Raw genomic sequence first — 14102 nt, 5'->3', positions numbered from 1 at the left:
CGCTCGCAATTATACACGGTAAGGGCTGGGATACATATAAGACAACGTAAGATTAAAAAACCATTATGAAAACTACAAATTAACGCAGGAGAGGCCTTTGAAAGATCAAATCCTCGAACGTCACCACAGCGCGCGGTTTGTTTTGATTACGTGACGATCTAGGCGGGAAATTATTCAGTGAGTGAGACATTCCCGAGTACAGTAGCACAGTATTTGTAAGTTAAATATTTACAGTACTGTACTGTTCTGGTAAGTTTATGTGCAACTTAAAGTACTATTAAATAACGTTAAAGCAAGAAATAAAGTCTTATAACCAGTTTACCTGATAGGCGTCAGAATATTGCCTTTTTTATTTGTTCGTTTTTTCCACAGTGCTGTTCAGTATTTGTAAGTTAAATATTTACTGTTCTCGTATGTACTGTACTTGTCAGCACTTAAATAAAGTTAAATCATTAAATAAAGCCTTGTAACCAGATAACCCGAATTATATGATTACCCATGATCGGCGTCGGAATATTGCCTTTTTTGTTTGTTCGTTAAACTCTTACTGTACTGCTTTTCTACAGTACTGTATTTGTAAGTTAAATATTTACTGTTCTGGTATGTACTTTTAAGCAATTAAAGCATTAAATAAAGCCTTGTAACCAGTTAACCTGATTTATATGATTACCCATGATCGGCGTCGGAATATTGCCTTTTGTTTGTTTGTTCGTTAAAGACTTATAATAAGAGAAAAATACATTTTTGTCTTGGTATCTTTACCTATTTGCTCAGGTTTCCTGTAATGGTTTGCAACTTGTAGAAAAATGTGAAAACTTTCGGGAAGTGAACGAAAATCTGGGACATGACCTTGACTTCACCGTCTCATGTATCATCTGGCAGTTCACCACCGGCTATCGTGATGAGTGGATGTACGATTTTTTCGCTCGTGGCCATGCCTAACCACACATAGTTACACCCATTATCTCGACCCAGACAGAAAATACAACCTTTTTCCTCCCTTGCAAAACACAAACAACCACCCTGTTTACGAGACAGCAATATATATTGCGAAAATAACAAGGTAAAATGATAAAGATGAACGAAAAATGATTGAGAAAGATGAACATGTTATGATGGAAGAAATACGTTTTCCCTGTCTGTAAACGTATTTATTTCTGCTTTGTATCTGTATTCGTAATAATTAGACTTATTGTTAGTTCTGAAACTGCATTACGATTCTATTTTTAGCCATTCTCGTGGTGTGGGAGCTGGAAGTTGTGACACAACTTCCTTATTGCTAATAGGACTGACCCTCCACTTTATTCTCCCGTGGCAGTCTAGCCTTGGAGGACGTGCAGTTTTCTCATTTAGGACTGAAAATTCAACTCTTTCGCTCCCTTTTCCAAGCATGGGCACAACGATAACGTAAAAAATAACTCGAAACTACCATAAACATATATCAAAAAGGTGAAAATGTATTCATAACATTTTTTTTTTCCAGCCATTCCTAACAGATTATGTACTGAAATCATTCGATATCACAGTACTGCATTTCTAAGTTAAATATGTACTGTTCTGGTATGTACTTGTAAGTTAAAGCACTGGTACCAGTTAACCTAATTTATTACCTATGATCGGCGTCGGAATGTTTCCTTGTGTTTACGTACAGTATTTGTGTGTTGAAGTTTTGCTCAGGAGTACTGTATTTGTGAGTTATAACATTAAATAAACCTTCTAACCACTTAAAGTGCTTTCTAGTGACAGATAACAGCAAAACAACGCATTTGGGGGGTCTAGGGAGCAAAATACGGAATAGTTTAAATATACGCGATTTCGCACCTAACACGGCACGGTAGGAACGAAACCCTCGTGTTCCGTGCGAGTTACCTGTATATATATATATATATATATATATATATATATATATATATATATACAGTGCTTGTCAGAAGTATCGAGCGCCCTGCGTCCCTCCTACGAAACAAACCTTTCAGGATTGAAAAAACATTTAAATAATGCATTATATTTACCTTTAATCCTTGGTAGAGTATCCTTTACGCTTCTTCACTGTCCTGAGACGTCGTGGAAGTGAAAGAGCGAGGTTCCTCAGGTGCTGGGGTGGTATTTTGGCGCAGGGGTCACGAATGGCTGCTTCCAGCTTAGGCAGAGAGCTTATGTCCTTCCCTTGGAGATTTTTCTTTATGAGGTACCAGAAGTTTTCTGTCGGGTTGAGGTCTGGGCTATTGCCTGGCCAGTCTTTCATGAAGGATACCTCAGAGTCACGAAGCCAGTTGGTGACCTATTTGGCTCTATGGGCAGGTGCACCGTCCTGCTGAAACACTTGTGCACCTGTGAGCTCGAAGGACTCAGGTAAATGATCACAAAGAAGCTCCAGGTAAACATCATGATTCACTCTGCAGTTCTTGGGAAGCACAACAAGCTTCCCCAAACCTTTCCCAGAGAAACAACCCAATACCATAAGTGAATCAGGGTGTTTAACTGTGCTCTCCACGTAACGGGGGTCAAGCGGGTCACTACCTTTGCGCCGGTACACGCGCACTCCTTGATTACAGGTAACACTAAACATTGCCTCATCAGACCACAACACTGACAACCATTGGTCCTCACCCCAGTTAAGATACTTGTTAGCAAAGGCAAGCCTACGAAGTTGCTGGTAACGTGTAGGAAGAGGTTTTTTCACAGGCTTGTGACTTGTGTAACCAAGTTCATGGACTCTTCGAGACACCGTGCGCACTGAAACCTCACCAAACACTTCCAGGTTGTTCTCCTTAATTTTCCTTGCACTCATACGAGGATTAGACTCCACTGCACGTTTTAACACATTAACAGACCTCGAGGAAGTTTTCCTGGGCCTACCAGACTGCGGTTTCTTTGTTGGAACGTCACTTCTATTTTCCACTCGAAAACGGTCACACCACCTCCGCACTGTCGATCGAGCCACACCAACCAAATCACTAATTTCCTTCGTGGGGTGGCCTGCCTCCTTTAGAGCAATGATCTGTGATATGATTTCACTCGAAAGTTCACGGGTAGGGGCCATAACAAAGTGGCGAAAGCCAAAACACTCCGGGACACTAGGTAACAAATGGCGCAAGAAGAGAGGGAGGCTTGGCGGAGTTCCTCTCTCTCAAGCAGCCCGTAGGCAACTGAGGCGGGAGCCAACCAGCGCGCAGTAAGGCCTCAAGCTGCCGTGACGTCATGTTAGTGGCCCAAACATCTGGCTCAATTTTTAGTACCAAAAACGGATGATTCTTTTTTCGCCAGAAGTATTGCGCGCTCTGCCATAGGTGCTCGATACTTCTGACGAGCACTGTATATATACAGTAACCCCTCCAATATCCGGATCAATAGAGCCATAGGCAGGTCCGGATAGTGGTCCTGTCCGGATATTGGGCCCCAGCTTATGGACTTGTACTTATGGACCCTAACTCTGAAAAACACCTATACAACTCCCTCTGGACATGCATTGCACCTATTTAAGACCCAAATCACACCAATAAGGGACATAAAAGACTGAAATAAATGCAAAAGAACCATAAAATGAGGTTTTAGAGGTGAGTTTATACAATATTAAACATTCTGGGTACTTACAAGTCCCTTGCTCTTGGACTGGTTTGAACCGCCAGTTTGCAGTCCACAGTTAATCCTCTGCACTCTAAATTCTAATTTCTTAACACTGCACAACACTGTAAATTCCTGTGTGTTCTAGTGGCAAGGTATTGCAGTTTATTCACTGTTTATTCACAAAAACAAGCACCTGTGGCTTGCACTGTTATGAGTATCTGCTCTCCATCGGAGTTAAGCTGTGACTGTTGATGTTGGTGGGGTAACAGAGTTGCCAGATCGCAACAGCCACATTACCAATCTCCTCAACTTTCATTGTCAAATATAACTTTTCATTACCAAATTCGTAAAGCTAGCATATATTCTTCACTATATTATATATACAAGTGGAAATACATGTATATCACTCTCCTTATAACTAACACCATGTTGATATATTTTCCCACTATGTAGGGTAGCAGATTACTCAGAGAGAGCAAACAATCCACCATCTCCATCCTGTGTATCCTCATACATGTGAAAAATCCATTTGGTAATGCATTATTCTAATTCATTACCAAACGAATTTTTCATTACCAAATTGGCCCACACTTGGTAATGAAAAATACCAAATGGCAAACTGACAGGGGAGGGGGGAGGGGGAGGAAGGAAGGGGTGAAGGGACCATGGTGTAACAGCTATTTGGCGCCAGGCGGGAATTTCAAATTATGGGAGGGAAAAAAGTCAGATTTTTTTCGAATTTTTTGCGGTTTTTGGCCCATTTTGGGAATATTGGATCCCAGGAGGATTATGTCCGGTTAGTGGGGATGTTCGGATATTGGGCGTTCGGATATTAGAGGGATTACTGTATATATATATATATATATATATATATATATGTGTATGTGTGTGTGTGTGTGTGTGTGTGTAGCCTTTATTTCTGTTATTTTCGTATACATTGACATTTCTACCTATGCTTCACCATGATCAACAGCTTATGCAACTTCGTTATCATTGGTAATTGCTTAACCATCTCCAAACCACTGATTACATTGACACATAATTTCAAAGAATGTAAATCAAAATTAACTGACAGTGTGTAATCTGACTTTCTTAACTTGCAACTACTGTTGTTTACTGAGGTTTCATCCTTATGTAAATTGTGGCTCATCAAATTAGGCCCATTGTACATGGTTCAAAGGAAAAATAGACCTTATAATGGCAAGATTAAAATGGTAACCATTATGGGACTGAATTGTGAAATCAGCACGGAATATCGTTGGCAAAATTGCCAGTCCACTGACATACGAAATATCCAATCATCCCGCTTGTTCCTCTCTCTGCAGCGCTTCTGTTGTGAATAAGTCGTACGTCTGGCAGCCGACAGCGCATGTGCAATGAACGCAAGAAGTCAAGATTTCCAGGGAGTCAGAATTTCTCGCTACACTGGCCCCTACATAACATGTATAAAGCCAGGTCAGCAAGAACATACAGGCAAGCTGTCACAGAGCATGGACTCACTGGGAGATAGAAGTCCCAACTAACCCTTTGCGGATCAACAGACAGTGGCAGATTTAAACTACAAATCCTGCACCTTTGATGGGAAAATCTGAAATGAGACATTGTTGAAGAAGCTTCCCCACTGGTCTTGCAAGTCAAGTTGTTCGTAATTCCTGAGAAAGGTACTGCCAAACCTGGAGTCATTGTGGACCTCAGTACATTAAATAGTTGCACAGAGGCATAACTTTTCTGATTGCTCACAACAGATTCAGTCTGTTGTTTTATACAACATTGATTCTGGCTTATATCTGTTGATCTCCAGGATGCCTGCTGGCACATTCCAGTAGCTAAAGAGTTCAGAAAGCTTCTGGCATTTTGAGTCACAAAGCATAGTTATCAGTTCAGTGTTCTGCCCTTAGGTCTAAACATCACCCATCAGGCACTCAAGGACTAATAAGGTATGTCTTTCTGGCAGCCAAGAGCCAATGGGGTTGATATGTTGGCATTTCTTGATGACTGCCTGGTGTCAGTTCAGACAGACCTGCAGGGCATGCAGTTGATTGAGATGGTGATAGCTGTCATGTTGGAGATTAGCTTTCACATTATTGGACAAAGTTATTACCTTAGACCACTCCAGTGACTGCAGTGATTAAGGATGATCTGGTCACACATCTGCAGCATACCATTTGTTTCCATACAGTATTCAGGAATGCATCTCTCATCTCAACAGACCTTGAATATCCAGCTCATCTACCAGAAGGAAGTGGGAAAGATTGGTAGTCCTTAAGATTCATCACTCCAAGCCGCTGACTATGCCAGCTTCTCGTTTGCCAGCAGGGAAGATCTTTGTTCCAGCACCATCGAGACACACTGATCCATCTCAGCCTGAGTTTGGTATTATTAAACATTGCAGTCTGTGAATCCTTCCCCTAATGATCTGGCAGTTCTCTTGGGTGTGTCAGATTTGGGTTGGAGATACCTGTCAATAGAAGGACACCAAGGCCATATCATCTCTTCCCTTCCATTATGCAGTGATGTTCCTGTATAAGCTATAGGTACGGATGACATTTAAAAAAAATCAATGTCTTAAAATTGTGCCTGCCTAATTTATGTTCTCACCACTCAGTAGCCTCTGCAACCTTCCCTTGTAAGAGCTGCCAACCTTGTTTTCAACACAACAGATATGCCCACACTCCCCACAGTGTTCAGTAAGTGACTATGAAACTGAATTATGCCAGTGGTAAGGACCCATACTAGGTTGATACTAGAAGCATCTGCTCAACAGCAAGACAGCTGGGTCAATGGCCAAGTAGCATTTGGTGATGCACCATTACCTGTACCTATCTACCATGCCCCCACCACCCGTACCTACCTCCCTACTTACCTGAAAAAAATAAAAATATGTGAAATCAAAATGAATGAACTTTTGAATTTTTATATGGATCTTTTATTTACCTTTTTTCAGACTGTCTGTTTGGTAGTGTTCACCACATGAGACTACCCCATGCTTCAGATTCAGTTGATGTTAAAAGTGTGTGCAGGCCAGCATTGCTACGTGATTGACCATCATGCGATCATTCACTTTTACACTCTTAACCCTTCTGAATTTTGTTCCATATACAGTACAATTGTCATTTTTTATACATATTTCGCATATAGGATTTTCTGCAATTCTTATATTTGATATACAGTACAACCAATCTTTATCCAATAAGTTTCCAGGAATGTACCTTGATCACATGGCATGGTAGGCTTGTATTTATTTAGAAGTGTATATTACTGCAAACCTTTTTGTTAACATTATTTTCAGTTAAAGAGTGCCTATTTTGATCTCTGAATTTAGAATTTTTAATTCCAGTATAGTGAGGTTTCACTGCTTTAAAGGCTGTGAAACAAAGTATAGAATGAATCATGTTGTGTTTCAGGTGAGTGATTAGAGAGCAGCTGGGTAGTGGATTGCTGATGCATCCAGAAGTTAGTACACCAGAGGAGCTGATGTGAACTTGTGTGATGCCAGGTGTAAGGTAATGGTTGTGGCATAACTCTTATCTTCATGCTGTGCCTCCTGGCTGTGTATATGCATAAAGTGCTGTGGTTACCAGAGTTTGATCTAATGTCAGCTTTTATTCCAGGTCAGCAGCTGAAGTCAGATCAGTGAATCAAGCACAACAGTGTGGTCACCAAGGAACTGCCTGAGTAATAAGTCCCAAGTGTTGACTGTAATGAGGTCACACCTTGTGTTGTCTCAGCACATACTGTTGGAGATACCTCACACCAGCAGTTTGTGGGGTAGCTATGTGGTGTTCATCAGTGTAAGAAATATGAATCATTTGGCATGTGGAAAGAGTTGAATCTGGATCTTGTAACTATTATAATATCATCTGCGCTTACTGTTGTACAAGCACTGTGTGGAGAGAGTTGTAACACAATTTAAATGCGGAACATATTTCAAATTTTAGTGTCGGTGATGACATTGTGAGATTCAGTAGTATTACAGTACCCTTTATTTTTTAGTGACGTGTTGAATGATTGCGTACTAGTGTTGGTGTATGTATAGGCTATTGTGGGTCAATATTATTTTGACAGTTGTGGGTCACAGTGATGAGTGTGTTCATAATTATTTTACAGTGGTAATGGGAATATATTTAACAGGACAGGGATGTTGGTTATTGATTAGATTGGTAACAGATACTAAGGTTAGCAGTTTAGCAGTGAGTAGGGAGTGGTAACAGATACTAAGGCTAGCAGTGAGTTGAGACTGGTAACAAATACCAAAGTTAGCAGAGATTAGAGAGTGGTAACAGACACTAAGATCTGCACTGAGTTGACTAAGTTTGGAAGGCCTTAAGAGAGCTGCAATGGATGATATTCTGGAGGTAGATAAGAAAGATGCAGATGTGAAGTTAGAGTGTGAAGTGAGCGAGGAAATATTAATGAGTGACAAAGAGGATGTGCAAGACACAGTAACTCCCTCAGCTGAGGGTCAGAAGCTCACATGTTTAGACTGTGGTAAGTTATTTAATTATAAGAGTCAGCTTACTCGACACATGGCAGTTCATTCAGAAATGAAGGAGTTTGAGTGTAATGAATGTGGAAAACTGTTTGGGAGGAAAAGTTACCTAACCCAGCACCAATTGATTCATTCAGGTGAGAAGAAGTTCAAGTGTGATGAGTGTGGTAAATTGTTTGGGAGGAAGGCCAGCCTCACCCAACACCTACAGACTCATTCTGAAGTGAAGAAATTCCAATGTGATGAATGTGGTAAACTGTTTGGGAGAAGAAGTAACCTCACTGCACACATACTAACTCATTCAGGAGTGAAAAATTTTAGGTGTGATGAGTGTGGTAAAATGTTTGGGGATAAAAGTCACCTAACCAAGCACCTACTGACACATTCAGGAGCAAAGGAGTTTAGGTGTGATCAGTGTGGTGATGTGTTTGGGAGAAAAAGTAGTCTCACCAGGCACTTAGTAATGCATTCAGGAATAAAGGAGTTTAAATGTGATCAGTGTGGTAAACTATTTGGTAGAAAAACTAGTCTCACGAAACACTTAATAGTTCATTCAGGAGTGAAGGAGTTCAAGTGTGATGAATGTGGTAAATTGTTCAGTGATAAAAGCAACCTCACCAAGCATTTACTGATACATTCAGGAGTGAAGAAATTCAAGTGTGATAAATGTGGTAAACTGATTGGTTCTAAAGGTGATCTCAAAAGGCACTTACTAATACATTTAGGAGTGAAGGAGTTCAGGTGTTGTATTTGTGGGAAACAGTTTGATCGAAAAAACAAACTCACAAATCATCTACTTATTCACGCAGGAATGGAGAACTTCAAGTGATGAATGTTGCAGATTGCATAGAATTTTGCAGCAGATAGCCAGACATATTGCCATTTACTGAGAAGGCTTTGTGTAGTTGTGTTTAAATTGTGGTGTGTCCTCTCATTTAAAAAAGGATGATATTAAGTATGAAAATAAATGAGGACTTCAGTGTCACAGGGTTAGAAATAATGTTGATTCATTCCCTGGCTTTGAGTATATCTTTGTGTTCTAATGAGGGTTGCTAATGTTAGTTGAATATACCAGACAGACCTGAACTTTCACAGGCTGATTAGGCTATTGAATATCAACCTGATAACTGCAATGTACAGCCATAGCTGTTCCAAGGTGTGCACTACCAAACACAATGCCAGCTTTGCGTTGAAAATTTAATTTGTATATTTTCTGTGTATTTTTTTTTTTTTTTTTTTTTTAAGGGGATGGGGAGATTGTTAATAAATGACTTGAAAAATGTCATGTAGAGGCATCTGGCATCTTTTCAGCCACTCACACCCTACCTCACATGTGCCTCAATTAGTCATTGTTTGGTACAATGGAAGGTAAAGGTCTGGCCCAACAAAGTTTAAAAATTCAACCTGGCTGTACAAAGGTAGATAATGGGCTGATTTCATGCTGTTTAATATTTATGCATGTAGTCTTTCTTATGGTACTCAAAATTTGTTTTTGGTGAATGTTCATGGTGGCTGCATTTTTGCCTAAATCCCACCTTCAGTATAAAGAAATAAGTTCTTTTTCTTTATGCTGAACTACAGTAAACATTGAGCTGAATTTTGCACACCCATACTACAACATGTTATCTTTAATATTAATAGCCATAAGATTGATCTTTGGAAAAAAAAAAATATGTATGACTATTTTTTTTGGTGGTCCAAAGTTATCATCATCATTGTTGTCCTCTGATTCTGTGTTGCCCAATGAGTAGCATAGAAGCCTGGGGCCAGGCAAGTTGGTCCCGACATTTAAGATGAGTGACTAGCCTTACTCATCTCTGAGTGGCATTACGTGAGCAGTAAACCCCATCCACCCCTTGGATATAAACCTGCACAGGCTTAATCTGATTGGAATGCCTTAATTACCCACTAAACCACTAGGTGCCATAACTTGGTTTTATGGGTACCACCCAGCATAGTAAATGGTTTCTTGGTGTACAGGAAATCATTTGGCTTGTCACTCAGTATAGAGTCACCCGTAGACAGAAGGAATAGGAAAAAATGAAGTAAAGGCAGAAGAGGAAAGAAGGAAGAAAAAGGAAAGAGCAGTCACCCAAGAGCAGCACTACATCAAATGAATGGATGGTGAGTGCCCCCACCCACCACATATTTTAAAAACTGCTGTAGTGGCTAAACTATGGCTTATATTTACTTGAAAATTGATACAGTACGCTCGCACAGTATGCGAGTGGATGGGCGGTCCTGGTCCTCGCGCACTGTGAATACATAATTTTATGGGAAAAATTACATGTGGGCAGTACCCCCTCATACCTTGTCATTTTTTGACCCTGAGAGACATTAAAGGGAAGATTTTTCAGATGTACACTACAGATATAGCTACAATAACAAAAATATGGTCAGTCACCTTAACAGCAATAGACAACAGGCCTGATGGACTTTAATAACAGGGGCTCCGAGGCATGGCAACACACTTAGAGTGCCCCTGCCGCCACCCCGGCTGCACCGCGCTTGTTTAACGGTTGCCATTGTCGTATTATTCCAGGCTTTGACAAAGAAATTTACAGCCTGTCAAATGTTATATTTCTTCCAGAATGCAGCAACAGTCATTATGGTGGGGGTTGTAGGTATGCCAGGTGAAGCAGATTAGTCAGGTGGGGCTGTGGAGGTGGAGGGGAGGCGGTTGGTGAGACAGGTGGGGCAATGGAAGTGGAGGGGATGGCAGCCAGGCGAGTCAGGGGAGGTGGTGAGGGGAGGCTCCTCCATCTCCTCCTCGCTACTGCTCACATTTTCGGCAATTTCCTTCATCTTTTCTTGTTTGTCTGTTTCATTCCTCATTTTGTTATGGACGTATTAGCAGTATAACAACTTGGCATTTGCGAAATAACCGTCATTGTGAATTCTGACATTATTATAGAATCTGGGTATCTGTTCTAACTTACCGTTATTGCCGAAAACGTTATTGTCGAAGTCATTATTGGTGAGATCTTACTGTAGACTCCTCTATAGCACCTTCCCCACGAGCCTCTAAGTCACTATTGGCGCCCCTTCCCAACAAGCCTCTAAGTCACTATTGGCGCCCCTTCCCAACAAGCCTCTAAGTCACTATTGGCGCGTCTTGCGGGAAGGGGGGTCGCGTAGTCGAGGAAAATAGTGGTTTCGGGCCACTTCTTGCCTCTGCCTCACGTATTGTGGGTTAAACTCACGCATTCAAAGTTTTATGGTTATGATTTTTGGTCACTCGCGTACCATGCGATTCGCACACTGGGATCATGCATACTGTGTGAGCGTACTGTATTTGTCTACTTTATCACCTCCTCTATAAATGGGAAAGACAAGAAAACAAATAAAGGTATGAGGAACTTTAAAAAATAAAAATAAACTCAGTTATCCGGCATAATTCAGTCAACTCCTACACTGAAGAAAGCAAAATGCCGATATTGCATAGAATACTATACAGTTTTGATACAGTACACTCACAAGCAGTAATGTCTGCTCAGAAATGTCACCTTCCTACCCCTGTATACCCAGGGAAGGGGAGGGGGGTGGATGAAACGAGCTCCACCTGCCTGTACAGTCTATCTATCTATCTATCTATAGCCCGACGCCCTAATCCCGCAAAGGGTGGCCACAGACAAAACGCCTCCAAGTCACTCTGTCACCCACCATTTGACTCCCCTCCCCCCAACTCACCCCCCCCTCCCTCATATACCTCTCAACTCCATCCCTCCACCTCATCCTCGGTCTGCCCCTCCCTCTCCCTCCCTCCACCTCACCTACATACACCCTCTTAGTCAGTCTTTCATTCTCCATTCTCTCCACATGTCCAAACCACCTCAGTGTATTTCTCCTAATCTTTTCAACCACATCCACATCTACCCCACAACGTTCCTTCACTTCTTCATTCGTCAACCTGTCCCTCCACGTCACTCCACATGCTCCTCTCAAGTAACTCATTTTCACTGCTCTCACTCTTGACTTGTTCCCCTCTTGCAATGCCCACGCCTCGCTTCCATACGTCAGGGTAGGGATCACAATACCATCATGCAGTGACTTCTTAACTTCCATACTCACCTCCCTATTTCTCATCACTGCTTTCAGTGTACCAACAACCTTTCTTCCCTGCTGTACCCTTTCACGTACTTCATCCCCCAAAGTTCAGTCGTCAGCACAAATTCGCTGCAAGCCTGCTTGTGTGATGTGGTTGTTTTGTCTGGCAACAGTGTATAGGAACTAGTTGCCACACAGGCTTTTATACTCTTTAAAGATGTGTTTGTAAGAATTAGTGCTATAAATCACCCAGAATGCAATAGTCTCTATATCTGATTAGCATAAAAATGAGCGAAAGACGACAAGAATGTTGTAGCATGATAAAACTTCTGCTCTCTCCCTCGTACCCACCCCATGTCCCTCCCCACCCTACCTCTTAACCCCCCCCCCCGTGCTCTATCATTTCCACTCCCCTCTCTCCGCACCCTGTCTACCTTAACCACGGCGCAAATCTACGTAATGAACTGCACTCTTCTCCATTTCTTGTCTATTCCTGTAACCTTTTAGCTCCTTACATTCGAGAGTATCTTGCCATGCCTCAGTCTTTTTCACCCACTCTTTACTCCAAACGTGATGCAGTAGTTCGAAACATGATAGGTTCTGATCCTGCTTCATGAATCAGTGAACAGTATGAGGAGGATGGGAACATTTTCCTTGGAACGAGAGAGAGAGAGAGAGAGAGAGAGAGAGAGAGAGAGAGAGAGAGGAAGTAGGAGGAATGGGCACAAATGTTTGTTTAATTTCGCCTACTGAAATAATAGCCACCAACTGCTAGGCTCACTAAACACACACACACACACACACACACACACACACACACACACACACACACACACACACACAGTAAGGAATACATCACAAGAACAAGACCTCAAACGTTTCCGTATCTAGTGACTGTTGGTAGTGACAAGGGGTGGAAAATAGAATAACAACTGGAAAAAAAAGAGTGGGAATCAGATGGGGAGGGTGAGAATGGGATTAGAACAGGAAGGAATATTGGTAATTAGCCTTGGATACATTTTATTAAATCATTTTGAGCAACTGAGAACAGGACAGTATTGGTTTAGTAAACAGTCAAGAGAGAATTGTGATGCACCAATCGGGTTAGTGCCGTGGATAAATGAATCAAGGTAGAGAGAGTGGGGAGAGTAGAAAGTTGAGAGGCATGAATGTGAGTGGGGTGTAGGAGGGAGAGGGAGGGGTGGGGTGACATCAGGAGGAGAAAGGGGGAGAGAGGGGAAGGGACTTTAGACAGGTTTATGAAGAATGTCAGAGTATTGCGCTCATATGTCGTTTCATAACATTCTGTCAGCTCTTGCACTTTTTTTTTATACTAATTAAATACGGTATACATAATCTTGTACTCTAGCCAGCCTCTAGTACCACTTTTTAAAAACACTTCATTAAATTGTATAAAAGTCTACCTGGCAACTAGTCCCCTTACATTGTTGCCAGACAAAAGGACTCACATCACACAAGTAGACTTGCAGTGAATTTATGCTGACGACTGTACCACAGCTGTCAACCCTCCTCCTTAACCTATACCCTGCTACCTGTCACTCATACATTTCAGGCTGACTTTATGCCTAAAACTCTTGGTTTCATTACTATTACACAAACATAAAGCACTAGGACATGTGAAAATATATAATATGACCATCAACTTGCAGTAACAAGAAAATACAGTGAAACCTCGATATAACAGACTGCAGTATACTGGAATTTGCTTTTATTGGAATCAAGGAGCCGACCAGACTAAATTCTTACACATGGGAAAAAGTTTGATAAAGCTACGAGCGGTCCGGACTGCCTGACCACTTCAGCTATGTTCACTACAATAAGGTAAATAAAAGATGTTTATCAGTGTGCAGTACGGTATTATTATATATATTATACCATTTGATTGCTGTATGTTAGTGACTGTATAATACAGTACAGTACTGCGGTGATAGTGAAAAACTGTTGGTGCAATCTGGACTAATGTCTGATATATCAGAAA

General features: G+C 41.3%; 1 protein-coding gene across 1 annotated transcript in view; it reads left to right on the top strand.

Moving 5' to 3' along the window:
• LOC145409513 (uncharacterized) overlaps positions 1–9036 on the top strand; it is a 90172-nt gene extending 81136 nt beyond the window's left edge. Inside the window, exons 2-3 of the mRNA XM_080279905.1 lie at positions 6972–7070; positions 7179–9036. Of these exons, the coding sequence (XP_080136031.1) occupies positions 7905–8885 (981 nt within the window). The 5' untranslated portion in view covers positions 6972–7070; positions 7179–7904 and the 3' untranslated portion in view covers positions 8886–9036. The remainder of the gene's footprint in view (positions 1–6971; positions 7071–7178) is intronic.
• Positions 9037–14102: the final 5066 nt, after the last annotated feature.

This window comes from Coenobita brevimanus, chromosome 81 (genome assembly GCF_032717465.1).
Source record: "Coenobita brevimanus isolate Jiangsu-jjx chromosome 81, ASM3271746v2, whole genome shotgun sequence".
Lineage (NCBI taxonomy): Eukaryota > Metazoa > Arthropoda > Malacostraca > Decapoda > Coenobitidae > Coenobita > Coenobita brevimanus.
This window is presented reverse-complemented; position numbering and strand designations above follow the sequence as displayed.